The 17,135-nt window shown below is 38.0% G+C and overlaps 1 protein-coding gene across 2 annotated transcripts in view; it reads left to right on the forward strand.

Moving 5' to 3' along the window:
* Window positions 1-15,148, forward strand: part of ATP2A1 (ATPase sarcoplasmic/endoplasmic reticulum Ca2+ transporting 1) — an 84,820-nt gene extending 69,672 nt beyond the window's left edge. Inside the window, exons 18-23 of one of the 2 annotated variants that reach the window (XM_070944574.1) lie at window positions 2,903-2,988; window positions 3,120-3,253; window positions 4,203-4,320; window positions 9,256-9,373; window positions 10,226-10,269; window positions 14,599-15,148. In XM_070944574.1, the coding sequence (XP_070800675.1) occupies window positions 2,903-2,988; window positions 3,120-3,253; window positions 4,203-4,320; window positions 9,256-9,373; window positions 10,226-10,230 (461 nt within the window). In that variant the 3' untranslated portion in view covers window positions 10,231-10,269; window positions 14,599-15,148. The remainder of the gene's footprint in view (window positions 1-2,902; window positions 2,989-3,119; window positions 3,254-4,202; window positions 4,321-9,255; window positions 9,374-10,225; window positions 10,270-14,598) is intronic. The other variant, XM_070944573.1, reaches the window with a different exon arrangement.
* The last annotated feature ends 1,987 nt before the right edge of the window (window positions 15,149-17,135 follow it).

Here is a 17,135-nt window from a genome sequence, read left to right on the forward strand (position 1 = left end):
TTTCCAAATCTAATTTTATTTGCTTGAATAATTTTATATAGTTGTCTTCTTTTATCATTGCACATCTTGCTGTTAAGTATATTCCCAAGTATTTAACTTTCTTAACTATTTGCAAGTCCACTTTTTCTGCCAATTGTTCTTTTTGTTTTTGTGTAAGGTTTTTGACTATAAATTTAGTTTTTTCTCTATTTATTTTCAATCCTGCTACCTCTCCAAACTCCTCTATCTTTTTTAATAGTTTAGGAATTGTCTCCAATGGTTCTTCTACAATAAGTACCAAATCGTCTCCAAATGCTTGTAATGTATATCTTTCCTCTCTTATCTCCATTCCTTTAATTTCTGGATCTTGTCTAATATTCCTGTTCAAGACTTCCAAAGTGAATATAAATAGTAAATGCGATAGTGGACATCCTTGTCTTGTTCCTTTCTTTATATTGAAATGCTCTGTGTAATCCCCATTTAAACTTTGGTTGTTTGTTTATAGTGTATCATCTTAATTACATTTATAAATTTTTCTCCAAAATCCATACAGTTTAGTTGATGTGTCATAAATTGCCAGTTTACATTATCAAAGGCTTTCCGAATGTCTAAAAAGATTAGTGCCATTTGTTTTCCTGGGTGCATTTTGTAGTATTCTAATGTATCTAAGATAATCCTTAAATTGTGTTTTATTTGTCTTTTTAGTAAGAAACCATTTTGATCTGGGTGGATAAATTCAGTCAATTTTTTCAATCTCTCTGCTATTATTGAAGTAAAGATTTTATAGTCCACATTTAATAAAGATATTGGTCTATAATTTTTTATCTGTGTCAGATCTACATCCTCTTTTGGTATTAATGTAATGTTCGCTTCTGTCTATGTATTGGGTACTTTAGCTTCAAATAATAGCTCATTACAAACTTCCTTCAGTGGTAAGCTTAATGTGTCTGAAAAGCATTTGTAGAATTCTACCGGTAGCCCATCTGAGCCTGGTTTTTTTTCATTTTTCTGTCTTTTTATCGCTTCTGTTAGCTCCCACATTGTTATTTTTTCATTTAGTGCATTTTTAAGATTTTCTGGAACTTTGGGTAGATTAGCTTCTTCCATATATTGTGTTATTTTTTCCATAGATTTATTTTCTATATCATATAGCTTTTCATAATATTTGACTATTTTTTTATTGTTTCATTTTGGAATTGTATGTGTCCCTGCTCATCTTGCAGTTTATTTATCACTTTTTTCTCTCTTTCTTTTTTCAGTTTATACGCCAGCCAACTTCCCGGTTTATCTGCATTCTCAAAAAAATTTTGGTTTGTCCTATTGGTTTATTGGGCTATTTCTTCTGAGACTATTAAGTTCAATTTGTGTTTAATTATCTCCATTTTTCTTTTAAGTGTTTTCTTTTGTGGGTCTCTTTGGAGTTCTAACTCCAATTTCTTATGCTCTTCTTTTAACATCATACCCTGTTGTTTTTTCTCTTTATTCTTTTTAGCCATATAGGTTATAGTTAATCCTCTGAAGAATGCTTTAGCTGTATCCCATACATTCTGGAGTGAAGTATATTCTTGTTTATTTTCTTTAAAGAAAAATTCCATTTCCTTTGCTGCAGGTTCTGTAAATTATTTCTCTCTTAATATGGATTCGTTCAATGTCCACATAAAATTCTTATTTACTCTTCTCCAAGTCAATTTTACTGGGTTATGGTCAGCCCAAATGCTAGGTTCTATATCCACCTCAATTATGTTGATTTTTAATTCAGTGGACATCCAAAATATATCAATTGTCAGTTTTGGAAGACAATTTTCTTTTTTGCTTCTTAACTGCCACATATTTTAGCTGGGGAAGTTGGGAGGGGGTTGTTGTTGGAGCGGTAGAAAGTTAGTCATAACAACATTCCGTATTCAAGGACTTTTGCCTGCATCTGATGGACACTGCCTGAAGATTGTATCCAGTTGAGTGTGAAGAGTTGATTGGACAATGTGATGAACTTGTGGGTGTGGGGCAGGGCTGTGAAATGTCATCTGGGTGTGGAAAACCTGGAAGCTTTCAGATTCGGGTTTTCCCAGATGTGCCAACATGACATCTCTAATAAATTGGAACTTTGAGGAACCTCAGGCCTCAGAGCTTTATTTTGTTGGGGGTGTTCCTTGGAACCCTGACATCAATTCTACACCATGATTTGTGTCTGTTCGAATAGAATGTGTACTGAGTCTTTTTCAAATTTATTTCTCTCCAGACATCCTGTATACAAATTTCTTCTGTCATTTTGAAAAATGTCTTAGGTAATCTCTCTCTTCCTTTTCCCCCTATTTTAGTGCTTTTATAATATAGTTTTCCATCCACAATTGCATTGAAGTCTCCTATGAGACAAATATTTTGATATTCCATTTCCAATATTTTCTTGTGTAATGCTTGGTAAAATTTTTCTTGCTTGTTATTTGGTGTGTATATTGCTATTATCAATGTCTTTTTTTGGTTAATCATTGTTTCTACCATCAAGATTCTTCCTTCTTAATCGGAATAGACCTGTTTCAAGTCCATTGATTGTTTCTTGCAGACAAATTATTTCTGTTTCCAATTTTCATAGTTGTGTAAAGATTTTTCTTCTTTTTAAGATCCCATTTCCTTCCTCCATTTTGTTTAGTTGTATTTAGGGTTTAGTTTCCTAGTAGTACTTTTCTGTCTTTGTTCTTTTATTAGTCCCTCTTCTTGGTCTGTATTTTCTTTCTCTTTCTCTTCTTCTTCGCTTTGTATCACTGTCTCTTCTGTTGCTATTTCTCCATGTTTTTTGAGTTCTTTATCTGCTTGTGTACTTTGTGTTCCCCTTTCAAAAATGTGGTCATCCTTGAGGAGATACTCCTTTCTGCTATCACTGGCCTTTTCTTAGCTCATAATAATTTTTCCATATTTGTTTTGCCTACAGTATACGTTGGAGCGGCCACTGTTGGGGCTGCTGCCTGGTGGTTCTTATATGCTGAGGATGGACCTGGAGTGTCTTACCATCAGTTGGTGAGTTAGAGATTGCTCTAAATTGTGGGAGACAAGAACAGGAGTATTGTACGAGGAATGAAGGATTTCTTAATTCAGAAAAGCCCTGTTCAGTCTTAATCTCACTTTTTCCCATTCTTTTCTTCTCCTAGTCCCATTTCATGCAATGTACAGATAACCACCCTTCCTTTGAAGGCTTGGACTGTGAGATCTTTGAGTCCTCTGTCCCCATGACTATGGCTTTGTCTGTCTTGGTCACCATTGAGATGTGTAATGCACTCAACAGGTAAAATGAAGGATGATGGCTTCATATACATGGTACTGCCTTGCACATTTTTCACTAGCATTTCTCCATGCTTTGTTTCCACCTTGTGCAAATCTTACGCTTTCTCCAGCTTTCCAAATTGTGCAGGATGATGGGGAAGGACAAATTCATGTACTCTCTAAAGATAATTAAAAGTCCATGTCAACAAAAAAAATGAATATTAGAGATTCAGCTTTAATTCATCTTTTTTGCAATGTGCAAAAATTTATATTTCAAGTTAATTTACATTTCATGCAAAACACCAGCCGCTGCAAATATGTAAGGCAGAATAATTTTTGCAGCAATACAGGGAACCAAGGAATAGCTGAAGAATAGCATTGTAAGTCACCTACATCTCATCTATCATGGACGTGTCTTCACAATAGAAGAAGGGCAGCCTGCTGAAATGTGCCAAGGTTAATTAGCACAAAAGCAGTGCTTTCCCAGTTATTGCAGCAGAATTATTGTCGTGCCCCAAAGACAAGTATCCTTAATTTAAAACATATACTTATTTGCATAATTAATTCATGTTTTACTGTTCAGAAGGGAGGGCAAAGAACAAGTGCCTCCAATCACTAGCTCTCCCATTCTGATCATGTTTCAAAGTCATAAAAATGATTTAAAATGAAGTCTGAGATTAATTGAATTTTGCATCCAAATTGCAATACTGTGTTCTAACTTTGTCACAATCCTCAAATACACCCATTTGTTAAGTCCCAGGACTGGGACCTTCCAAGCAGAGCTGAGATCTATCTAATTAACCTTTTGGTCAAAGGAAAGTTGCTCACATCTCATATACTCAATTTTTTTAAAGAGAACAAGTCGCTATATATTTGCACTGACTGATTATTTAAGACTGGGAGCTTTCATTTCAAAAACACAGTGGAAATCATAACTTTGATTTAATTTCCCATTTCTGTCTCCTATATAGCCTTTCAGAGAACCAGTCCTTGGTACGGATGCCTCCCTGGGTGAACATCTGGCTTCTGGGATCTATCTGCCTCTCCATGTCTCTGCATTTTGTCATCCTTTACGTTGATCCCCTGCCTGTAAGTAATAGTGACCACATTTTTGATCAGCGAGGGCTGGGGGATTTTACTTTTGGATTCAAAAGTAAAAAGGGGCCATGGAGTTTGCAGAGGCACAAATATAGCAAGACTTTTCTTCAGCTCTTTAAAGCAACTATATCATTTCCAGGATGATGTGGCACCTAAAGAGGACAGCTACATGACCAACACGCCCAGCTGTTTCAGGGAATAGCAGATGGGTGCTAGATTCATGCCTGTCTATGAACCTTTTTGCCTTCAAATCTGAGGCATGGCATAGCCCAAATGGCTAGAGGACTGCACTCCCAGTTCTTTCTGAATTCTACAGAAATCAAGAAAAAGATTATGCAAACCCTTTGAAAAAAATACTTCAGAATGCACAGCAGTGTGCTTTAAATCCCTTTTTTCAAATCATTCAAATAACTTGACGGCCGTGACCGGGAGGATTTTTCATCAGGTTCGCCTGATTCGCCAGTTGCATCCCTTTCTGGATCGGGACTCCCTACACAAAGTCACTCATGCCCTCGTCACTTCCTGCCTGGACTACTGCAACGCTTTCTACATGGGGCTCCCCTTGAGGAGCACCCGGAGGCTCCAACTGGTGCAGAGTGCAGCCGCGCGGGTGGTTATGGGAGCAACATGGCGCTCCCGTGTGACACCTCTCCTGCGCAAGCTGCACTGGCTCCCGGTGGTCTTCCGGGTGCGCTTCAAGGTTTTGGTCACCACCTTTAGAGCGCTCCATGGCTTAGGACCTGGTTATTTATGGCCTACTACCACAAGCATCCTCCCACCGGCCGGTACGCTCTCATAGAGAGGGGCTCCTCCAGGTGCCGTCAGCTAAACAATGTCGACTGGCGGCCCCCAGGGGGAGAGCCTTCTCTGTGGGGGCACCCACTATCTGGAACGAGCTCCCCCCAGAGATACGGAGGATCCCGGATCTACGCACTTTCCGCCATGCTCTTAAGATTCTCCTATTCCAGCAAGCCAGCCTGGCCTAATTTTCTCCCCTGTTTTAAAATTCTTTTAAATCGAAATTTTAATCTGTTTTAAATTATTGGGATTTTTTAATTGTCTCGGGCTAAATTATTTAATCTGGTTTTAATTATGTCTTTTAACTTTTGTATCTATGTATTTTATTTTGTGCCTGTTCACTGCCCTGAGTCCTTCGGGAGTAGGGCGGTATATAAATCTAATAAAACAAACAAACAAACAAACAAACAAACTGTTCTACTGTACTTCTAGCTGGTGAAGTCTGTTCCAGGCTTCTACAGCTGTTCCAGAAACTGCTTCTGGCTGCTTCTTCATGTGTGCATATGCACAGCCACCTCTGCTTGCTGGGGAAAATAATAAGTGAACCAGCTATGCATGCATGTACACTCACATGGAAACATCTAAGAGTAGCTTCTGAAAGCAGCAGAGTCAGACTCTAGACTCTAGAAGAAGAAGCTTCTTTAATAGCTTGAAAAGAGATGTTTCAAGTGTTCTTCCATTCATTCCAGAATTCCTCCATCAAAGGATTTATACACTCCTACTTGCTTGGAGTAACAAGTCCCATTTATTAAATCCAATCTTTAATCAGGATTCAGCCAATTACATCTAATGTAGCCTATCATTTACATCATTTTAATACATATTCTGGCTATGAGTGGAAAGGTAGAATAAAATACATATTTCTCTTATTTTTTTTTTTTTATTGAAAAGTTTTACAAAAAGTTTACATATTCCCCCCCCCTTCCCTACCTCAACCTCCCCCCTCCCCCCCTCCCCTTCCCAGAACAAATTACAGGATATAAACTTCAACAATCATAATCAATCCTAATCTAAACAATTATGACATTTCACATCTCTTGTTTCTTCAATTCCCTAATTACCCGCCTAGCCTTATTACTTAAAGACACACTAAATATCTATATAATCATTCATAACCTATCTGCAATTTCTTATTCCGATATTTGTTTTGAATATAATCTATCCACCTTCTCCAATCTCTTAAATATCTTTCATTTGAATGATTCTTCAGGTACGCCGAGATTTTTGCCATTTCCGCTAGATTTATAACTTTCATTGTCCACTCTTGGATTGTAGGTAAATCTTGCTTCTTCCAATATTGTGCCACCAACAGTCTTGCTGCAGTTATTAAATTCAAAATCAATTTAGTCTCTATAACTGTACAGTCCGTAACTATACCCAAAAGAAACAGCTGTGGTGTAAATTTCAACCTCTTTTTAAGAATATTTTGTAAAATCCACCAGATTTTAATCCAAAACGCTTTAACCTTTTTACATGTCCACCAAATGTGAAAATAAGTAGCATCCTCACAATTACATCTCCAACATTTTGGTTGTACATTCGGATACATACGAGATAACTTTTTTGGATCTAGATGCCATCTATAAAACATTTTATAAAAGTTCTCCCTTAAATTTTGCGCTTTGGTAAATTTCACATTTGTTACCCATATTTTCTCCCACGTTTCCATCATTATTGGCTGTTCAAAATTCTGCGCCCATTTTATCATACAGTCCTTAACTAGCTCTGTTTCCGAGTCCATCTCTATCAGTATATTATACAATCTTTTTATATGCATTGGGCTTTGATCTCTAATTTGTTTAATTAAATTTTCATCACTTTGTATAACACCAGTTTTCTGGTCTTTTCTCCATCTGGCTTGTAATTGTACATATTGAAACCATGTTTGAATTATTTTCTCCTCTTTCAACACATTCACAGATTTTAATTTTAATATACCTCCCTCCATAATGAGAATATCTTTATACGTAATTACATCCTGTCTACATTCTATACTTGTATTCTCTATTGCGTGCCTGGGTGCTGTCCATATAGGTATTTTTTCATTTAACTTATATTGATATTTCTTCCAGACACGCAATAAAGCATTTCTCAGTATATGACTCTTAAATGCTCTGTCCACCCTTTTTTCATACACTAAATAAGCATGCCAACCATAGACCAGATCATACCCTTCAATATTCAATATCCTTCCATTTGTTAAATTAATCCAATCACTAATTGCTGATAAAACAGCTGCTTCATAGTACAATTTTAAATTTGGCATTTTCAGTCCTCCTCTTTCTCGTATGTCCTGCATTATTTTCAATTTTATCCTTGGTTTCTTACCTTGCCATACGAACTTATTAATACCTTTCTGCCACTCTTCCAGGTTGGCATCCTTTTTTAGTATTGGTATCATTTGAAAGAGGAACAAAAACCTAGGCAACACATTCATTTTTATAACTGCTATTCTACCCAACAAGGACAATTGTAGTTTTTTCCAATTATCCATTTCAACTTGTATTTTATGCCATATCAATTCATAATTATACTTATACAATTTACCATTAGAAGATGCAATATAAACTCCTAAATACTTGACTTTTTTAACTATTTCACATCCCGTTACCCTTTGTAACTCCTCTTTTTGATTAGCTGTCATATTTTTAACTATCATCTTTGTTTTTCCAATGTTTATCTTAAACCCAGATACTTGACCATACTGTTTTATTATATCAATCAAAACCTTTGCTGATTCCACTGGATGAGTTAAGGTCATAACCAAATCATCTGCAAATGCCCGTATCTTATATTCATAATCTCTAGCTACCCATGAATTAACACGATAGATCCGATCCATTTGCCATTCGAGTTCACCTCTGGACACTCCTATAAATTGTGCCAGAGCATCTTCAAAGATCTCTTTCAGATTTTCCTTTGGGTTTTCTTTCAAGCCTCTTATTCTCACGGCAAATTCCATCATCTTATATTGTGTCAACAACATTTCAGCTTCTGTTTTGTCAATCTTAATTTGTGATTCCTCAACTTTACCATCTAAAATCTCATTAGCTTGAGCAACCTCATCAATTCTATCTTCTACATAACTAACATGTTTTGCCAGTCCCTGGAGTGCAAAGACTATATCTTCCCTTATATGTTGATTTCTTGTCTTAATTATGTCCTTCATTTCTTCCATTTGATCTGAGACTCCTTTAAATGCAAATGCAATGTCCTCTTTAAAACCTTCTTTGATTTCTTTCATGGCTGCCTGAAACATCTCAAGTGTTAACATTTGTGCTTGTGGTTGTAGCTGTGGTTGTAATTGAGCTTGTGTATCTGCCGGAGGCAAGAAGGTTTGCAACCTACTAGTTTGAGCTGGGGAACTTCCCGCACTCGCTGCTTTAGGCAACACCAATTTTGTCTGCTTTGAAGCCATTTTAAAATTACACAGTCTCAGGAACAGTTCTTATAGCCAGCGAGAAAAAATCAGAAAATCTTTAAGATCTTTAAATTTTAATTCCCAAAGTCCAGGATATAGGATTAAATCCAAAAAATTTTTTAAGCGGAGTTGTTAACTGGTAGGCATTAATGAGTTAACAAGCCTGTAACAACTTTCTTCTTAAGTTTCACTTTCGTCTCTTTGTCTTAACGAGCCAGCGCCATCTTCCCCTCCCTTTCCACTCCAGCTCCGCTCATATAGGCTCGAAAAGAAACGATGTTCAAAGGAATTAAAGTGTAAGTACTTGCAATTATGTAGTCTCCTGTTTTTGTTCTGCCTGCTTCAATTTTCTCTTTGTATCAATTAAAAGCAGGAGCGGACGTGGCGTTTTGCTCTGCCTTCTGGCAGAGGCGTCCCGGCTTTGGAGCTTTTCCCAGGTTCTTGGGGAGCTCGCACTTTTCGAGCCCCAGAATTAATTCTAGGGCTCTTATGGAGCTCTACCCTGCACCTGGCTGCTCACTTCCCCCTCTTCTCCCGGGGGGGAAGGTTCTTCGCCGCTAGACAGCTGATTTTTTGCTGTTCTAGCGGCTAACAAAGTCACGGGGCTAGCGCTCACCCAGGGAGCGTCCTCAACGTCCTACGGAGCCGCTGGAAGTCCTACATATTTCTCTTATTGATGTCTCCATTGTTGTTCTTGTGCTTTCCAGATGATCTTCAAGTTGACACACTTGGACTTGCATCACTGGCTCATGGTGTTGAAGATATCCTTGCCCGTCATCTTTCTGGATGAATGTCTCAAATTTGTTGCCCGGAACTATCTGGAGCGTAAGCCTCTCTAACCTACTTTATCTTCCCAGTCTTTTGCCTTTTCCTTCTTACTGGAAGTGGATTTCCCAGATGGAATCCATGAAAACAAAATCATAAAGTTGGAGAAGATAAATGGGATGTCCCCTTCCTTCTGATCTTTCTCTTTGTAATTAATTCCTGCCTTCCTCTGATATTTTCTCTGTTAGTCTAGAATTCCCATCTGCACTCATTCAGTACAACACACCTTTAAATATAGGATTTGGTCCTTGGTCGCTTGGGTTCCTTCCTGGTGAACTCCATGGAGCACATCCAGATGCATCTGATATCAGTCCCAAGGAATTTACAATTCTGATAAAGGCAGTGACAGAGTCCCTTTTGTCAAGCTGTGGAGTTGCTTCTGGATCCTTGGTTTCACTTTTTAGATCTGAAGATAAAGTAGGTCCTGTTGGACCAGAGGAAGTACAGAAGTAGATGGAAACTGTCTGGGTGTCTATGGAGATTCTTAATTATCCAGGTCATGGTTGTCCCAAAAGTGGTTTTTCAAAGGCAACATCAGTTCTGAACTGAAGAAGCTTCTTGGATGAGAAGCAAAATGTCTTCAAGGAAAAACAAAGTCCAGTTGCCTTTTGAAAAAGCACCTCTGGGAGTTCTATGTAATAAGATATATCAAAAGAGAGAAGAAACAGTTGTTTGTCTATCTCTTATTCTCTTATTCTAAAGAGTTCTCCCTCCTTTATGGGTTGCTAATAATTCATTCATTCATTCATTTATTTTACTTACTCATTCCATCCAGACTAATAATATTCTCCTCTTCTTGTGAACTTCCTTCCTAATCTCTATTAACTCTGGCTTCTTCTTTCCATCTTGTAGCATAAACTCCTCCCCCCTCTATTCTCCTGTATCCTGCCTTCCAGGTATCTTACTGTACAACCCTCAATTGCATGCCTTGTTTGTTTTCTGGCAATTCCTTCATATCTGTCTGTTGATCTATGCAGAAAAATAGGCAATATCTGTGGGGAGCCTGGGAAAATGTTTCTTTTTTGCTTGGACAGTCTGTTTGCTGCAGCTGACATTGTCCAGGAAACTAGGGCCCAGCCACATAGGGGGAGAGGGCAAGAGACAGAAAATTCATAGGGCAAGAGACAGAAAATCCTTCCCTGAAAGAGAATTATTCCAAGAGTACCATTTCTTCATGAAATGTTTGGTTGGTGGTAATCTGATCAGTGCAAGACTCCATGTTGTACAAATTCAACTTCCTGTTGGAATGCAATAATGGTCATGACCATTTCAATAAACATCAACTATAAATGTTATGTTTTGAATGCCCACAGAGCAGGCTGAATTTCCAAGAGGGTTTCAAATTTAGCATTTTTAATATGGTGGGACTAACACGTCTGCCAAGGAACCTTTGTATATCTACTTAGAAAGCTTCAAATATTTCAGAGAGAACCATGTCTAATCCACTGATCTTCACAGAATAGGTTGGCGCCTGATCTAACCAGCCTCATTGACTCTACCTTATAGTACAGGGGTCTCCAACCCCCAGTTTGTGGACCGACACTGGTCCACAGCATGCCAGCAACTGGTTTGCACAAACAAGTGAAGACCCATCTGCGGGATGCAAGTAGCATGCAAAACCACACCCCCTCCGGTTCACGGAAAAACCTTTCTCCATGGAACCAGTCCCTGGTGCCCAAAAGGTTGGGGCTTGTTGTTATAGTAGACATAGGTAATGTGAATATATGAACAATCAGAAAGTGTATCCTTGGTCTTCTCTTCCTTCACCTTCTGCTTCATCCCCAATGAAACATATATACATAATGTTGAATATAAATGAATTAGTGATGAAGAGAGGAGGAGGAAAGGTACAATGATAATCTGTTTTGCTGATTGTTTCCTATCTCTGTCCACTGAAACTCTGGAAATGGTAGTTTGGTTCATGTGCGAATATATACAAATAAGCAAAATTACAATTCCAAGCATTTCTTAGAAGACTGCTGAACCAGTGTATCTGTAATGTTGGTATAGAAAGTAGGGAAAATAACCTTGACAGAGATATGCAAGATTTATTACTAGGGCAAAAAGGAGTGAAACATATTTTATATTCACAAAAGACATAATATTCAGAAGTGGTTTAGACAGACCCCTCTTTAATTCACTGAACTATAAGAAAAGAAGGAACAACACAATCAGATTTGCAAGATTGACGTCACCACCACTAGGTAGACTACATCCAAGAAGTCAACACCACAGAAAGGAAAAAAAATATACCTTTATTAAGTTTGGCCATAATAACAGAAACTTGCAGGTCTGATTGTGCTGTGCCTTCTCTTTTTTATAGTTCAGTAATTTAGGAATGTGTTTGAACTGCTTCCAATATCTGTCTGTTGTGAACTTAAAACCTTTTTCACACATGGCCTAATCACCCTGATATTGTGTATTTCTGTCAAATACATTTCCCATACTCTCTACAGTTGTTATATGAAAGACATAATTAGAGAGGGGTATGATTCTGCATATTATGTCTTTTGTGAACTTAAAGAGAGCCGTGGTGGCACAGTGATTAGAATGCAGTATTGCAGGCTAATTCTTCTGACTGCCGGCTGCCAGCAGTTCGGCAGTTCAATTCTTACCGGCTCAAGGTTGACTCAGCCTTCCATCCTTCTGAGGTCAGTAAAATGAGGACCCAGATTGTTGGGGGCAATATGCTAACTCTGTACACTGCTTAGAGAGGGCTGTAAAGCACTGTGAAGCAGTATATAAGTCTAAGTGCTATTGCTAAAATATGTCTCACCCTTTTTTGCCGTAGTAATGGATCTTGCATATCTCTGTCAAAGTTATTTTCTCTACTTTCTGTACCAACATTACAGGAGAAAAGGGAGCATTTTTTGACATTAAAACTGACCCTTATATGAATGGCCATCACCACTTCTTATGACTTCTGCAGTTCCTGTGTTGCAGAGGAAGTTCAGTAGGGTAGAAAAATTACTTCGTAGGAAAACTTGCCTGAATTTACTGATCCTTCCCTTGAGGAACATCTTAGAAACTTCTAAAGAATCCTAGAGTGGTTTAGAGTTCAGTTTTGAAACAGCTGAATAATTCATAGGGTCCTTTAAAAACAAAAAGACGGGGGTAACTTTCAGCGCAAACCATTTTACCATTTTATCTGTTAGATTCTATGAACCCTAACTGCCATATTCCAAATTGTACTTCTGTTAGTCAGACCATTTTTTACATTGTGCTTTTCCTGGCCATTCTTGGCCTTGGCACCTCTTTAAAGGTGCTTCTGACTTCACTGTGTTTGGCCCAATGACAGGATAGTCTTGGACTGACCTTTGTTTGTACAGAAGTCTTTTCTGCTTTCCACAGCCTTCCTAACTGTGCCTAGCTGTGCCTTCATTGCCCTTGTGTCATGCTTAGGCAAATGACTGACTTATGTCATTGCTTGGCCATACATTTCCTGGACAGCATAGGGGGATGCTCCTTCTGTAGGCCTGCTGCTTTTAGTATCAATTTTTTCTCAAGAGGTGGGTGAAGATGCTTGGGCAAAGCTGTGGAGAAAATGATGGGTGAGCTTTGGGTGAGCTTTTCTATGCTGGGGTTAGAATGTATGAAACCAGGACAGTGAACATCCCCAGGTCTGTTGATTTCTCCCTAAGGCTCCAAGGTCAAACAAGCAAGTTACACTCAGTGTGTAAAATTAGTTCTTAGTAGAATTATCTGGGGCTTAATTATAATGTTATCTATCTATCTATCTATCTATCTATCTATCTATCTATCTATCTATCTATCTATCATCTATCTATCTATTTATCTATCTATCATCTATATCTATCCATTTCTATCTATCCATTTCTCTCTCTCTCTCCCCCTCCATCCCTCCCTCCATCCCATCCCTCCCCAGTCACAAGATCTCAGCAATACCCAGCATAGTCCGCAATAAAATACCACAATATTATATAAATAATTAGCAAACTTTAAATCAACATCACTACTGGAACAACATATCAAAATATTGATCCACGTGATAACAACAGCCCATTTAAACTATGAAAAATCCCCAGAAAAGGTTCATTTTTATTAACATCTGGAAGGTAATTCATGTCAGGAGATGTCTCCACCTCTAGGGGAAAGCTACTGTATTTTATAGTTTGTCTCATTTTTTAAGCATAACACTGGGTACAGCATTATGGGTTTTCTTTTTAAGAGTCTCTCCAGTGTTAAGACAACACGCAGGGCAGTTTTCTCCAACCTAGTGAGAAGTCTAATATTTCAGTCCATTTATTTAAACCATTCACTAGATTCCATGACAGCAATAATCAGAAATAGAAGATGTTAAGTATACCATGGACCATTTAAAAATTGTATAGAAAATGAGAAATAAAAATATACAGAAGGCATAAACTTTTCTCAAAAAGATTGGGAGGAAAAGAAAGTGCTGTAAGGAAGGAATTCATAAAGTGAGACACTGCACTTTAAAAACTACCCTCAACAAATATCAAGGAGTACACATTCTTGCTTGGGTTTATTGTGATGATTGGAAGAGGAAGAAAACTCAAAGTAATGGATTATGCGCCCATGGAATTTGTCATGCCTTCTCCAATTAGAAGGGATGGCTTTCCCCAACAGGATGGAGAAAACACATGTGGCTACTAGATTATGATATTATATGTCTGATAATCAGATGAAGGCACAAAGATTTATAGAGATAGAAAAGGGCAGCAGGAACAATAGCTATTTGCTAGATTGCCACTTGCTATTGGAAAAGTGAGGAGAATGCCTCTTGCGTTCTCCAACCCAATCACAGACCAATTTTTTCAGGAAGTAGTTCTAGGTTATTCCAGAGGTGGTATTCAGCAGGTTCTGACCAGTTCTGGAGAACCAGTAGTGGAAACTTTGAGTAGTTTGGAGAACCGGTAAATACCACCTCTGACTGGCCCCACCACCATCTATTCTCTGCCTCCCAAGTCCCAGCTGATCGGGAGGAAATGGGGATTTTGCAGTAACCTTCCCCTGGAGTGGGGTGGGAATGGAGATTTTACAGTATCCTTCCCCTGCCATGCCCGCCAAGCCAAGCCCACCAAGCCATGCCATGCCCACCAAGCCACGCCCACAGAACCAGTAGTAAATTTTTTTGAATTCCATCACTGGGTTATTCATCTTGCTTGCAGTGGGGGGGGGGGGTGTCTTGATTTCTTCATTCTCTGACCTTTATTCTTTGTTTTCTTCCTCCCTTTTTACAGACAATTTAGAAGGAAAGAAGTGAACATTTGAGTCATCATGGAAATAACCACGTCATTCCCTCAACCGTCAAATCTGCCCATTTCCCAAACCCCACTGTTTTGTCTCCTGCCCAACCTCTGCTTTTCTAGCCCTCTGTTATTTAATAGTGTCTGTCTTCCCCTTTAACCCCTTTGCTAGTGTGGGCCACAGTGCTGGCATTTGCCATGCCATGTTCCCTGCCAGCTGCTTCTCTACCCAACCCACAAACCTCACCAGCGACTTGGCTTCTGTATATTTTGAGCCACCTGCCTGTCCTTGCACATGCACACATACTGTCCCAAGTGCTTTCCGCATTAGTGACCACACTATGTTCGTTTCCCCCTCCCCATCTTCTCATGACTAGAACTCACCTCAAGCCAAGGACTGGATTTTTTAATTCACACATAAACAGAAGGAAACTTTTTGTTAGGAAAAACAAACAAATGAAACTCCTCAACTTGGAGGAAATGAAGAGATTCTTCTAGCTGCTTATTTATTGATATTAAAGAATAAACTCTTAACTGTATTAAAGATTTCTGACTTTTCTCTTATTGTGACTCACTGGGGAATGGACAGAGAAAGAGATTGATACTCTTCTACTACAATATATAGGTAGTCCTCGACTTATGATCACAATTGAGCCTAAAATTTCTGTTGCTAAGCAAGATAGTTGTTAAGTGAGTTTTGCCCCATTTGATGACCTTTCTTGACACAGTTGTTAAGTGAATCACTGCAGTTGTTAAATTAATAACATGGTTGTTAAGTGAATCTGGCTTTGCTTGTCAGAAGGTTACAAAAGACCCTGGGACACTGTAACTGTCATTAATATAAAAGGACTGGAAAAGAGCTGATGTAGTTCCCATCTTCAAAAAAGGAAAAAAAATAGATCCAGGAAACTACAGACCTATCAGCCTGACCTCCATACCAGGGAAGATTCTGGAAAAGATAATCAAGCAACAAATCACCGAACACCTAGAAGCAAACAAAGTAATAACCAAAAGCCAATATGTTTGTCAAAAACAGATCATGCCCCATAAAATCTAGTTTAACATTTATTCCACTCTATCCATTTCCTCCACTCCCCTAAATATATCACTTAAAAATCCCTTTTCTTAGACTAATCAATCTACTAACTAGCTTATTCACCCACTATCATGCAAAATTACCATACACAACAATTCTTAATATCTTTGATTCACTGCCCACACTACTTAAAAATATATGTCTATATTTTCCATTATATCTAAATAAAAAAAAAGAAAAGACAATGACTTTAAATTTATAATCCATATATTATCTTCTTTGAGGTCTTTCCACTGGATTGGTAGAACCAACATCCATAATCGGGTAACATAGCTTGCTGGTGCAACAGTTTATTCAGGATCTTCAATCATATCTGCCCCCATCAGTAGTAAATATCTTCTTATATGCATAAAGGTAAAAACAACCACCCGAGTGACATTATAATTATATTCCATATAGTAATAATTGTGGGTTTCATCAGGATTATTGATTCCCATCATCGTAGTGGGTAACAACCCGATCTTCTGCATGCCCCAGCATAATTCTCTTGCCTTGTGATTCAAGATAATTATAATATGTTTATCAACACAAAAAGAAATTCCAAAGTGGATAATTCAAATCCATCAGTTTAAGGCTCTTTTCACGTCCCCAGATTACGGCCATGCAGAGATCTGCCTCAATCCTCAGGATGATATTAACCAATACATCGCCTCTTCTATATTTACACATAATCATTCATATTTTAAAGTCACTGGCTTCACTGTTGCTTGATTTAGAAATTTCTATTTTTATGCAACCTTTTTCTTTTTTTCTTTTCTTTTTGTGGGTTTGGTTTCCATCCTGGTTTCCTTTCTACAAATTGTATATCATCTGGTCGGTTTTCATTCTGCTTTGTAGATTGGTCTTGTTGGTTTTGTTTTTGTGTCTCATGTTTCTTTTTTATCCCTTGTATATCCCCTAATTGGTTTCCATGCTTATCCTTGCCTTGATAAGTCATCACATTAAGGTTAGATGCCACTTCTCTCAAATTTGTAGATAGTCCAGCTGGGGTGTCCGATAAATCCAAAGGCAATTCATCTGGTACAGTCTCTGTAATTCGATATTTTACCTTTATTTCCAGCTCCTTCTGCTTATCCTGTATTATACCTGAAGATGTTAAATTCATTTTCAACCTATTTTGATAAAATTCTTCCGCTCTTTCAACAGTATTTAGCTGATATCTTTCTCCTTGATATCTGAATATAATACCAACTGGGGCGTCCCACCTAAATGGGATATTTCTCTTTTTTAACTCATTCACCAGAAAACCAAATTTCTTCCTTTCCATCAATATCTTAGGTGGGAGTTCCTTGTAAATCCAAATCTTTCTTCCATACAATTGCAAATTAGAATTGAAGGAATTTTGCACGATATTATTCCTAATTTCTTTATCTGTAAAATAAATCACCACATCTCTAGGCAATTGCCTTTGCTTGGCAATCCAGGAGTTTATTCG

Source organism: Pituophis catenifer, unplaced genomic scaffold, assembly GCF_029215685.1.
Source record: "Pituophis catenifer annectens isolate HBS135680 unplaced genomic scaffold, rPitCat1.0.hap2 SCAF_5, whole genome shotgun sequence".
Taxonomy (NCBI): Eukaryota; Metazoa; Chordata; class Lepidosauria; order Squamata; family Colubridae; genus Pituophis; species Pituophis catenifer.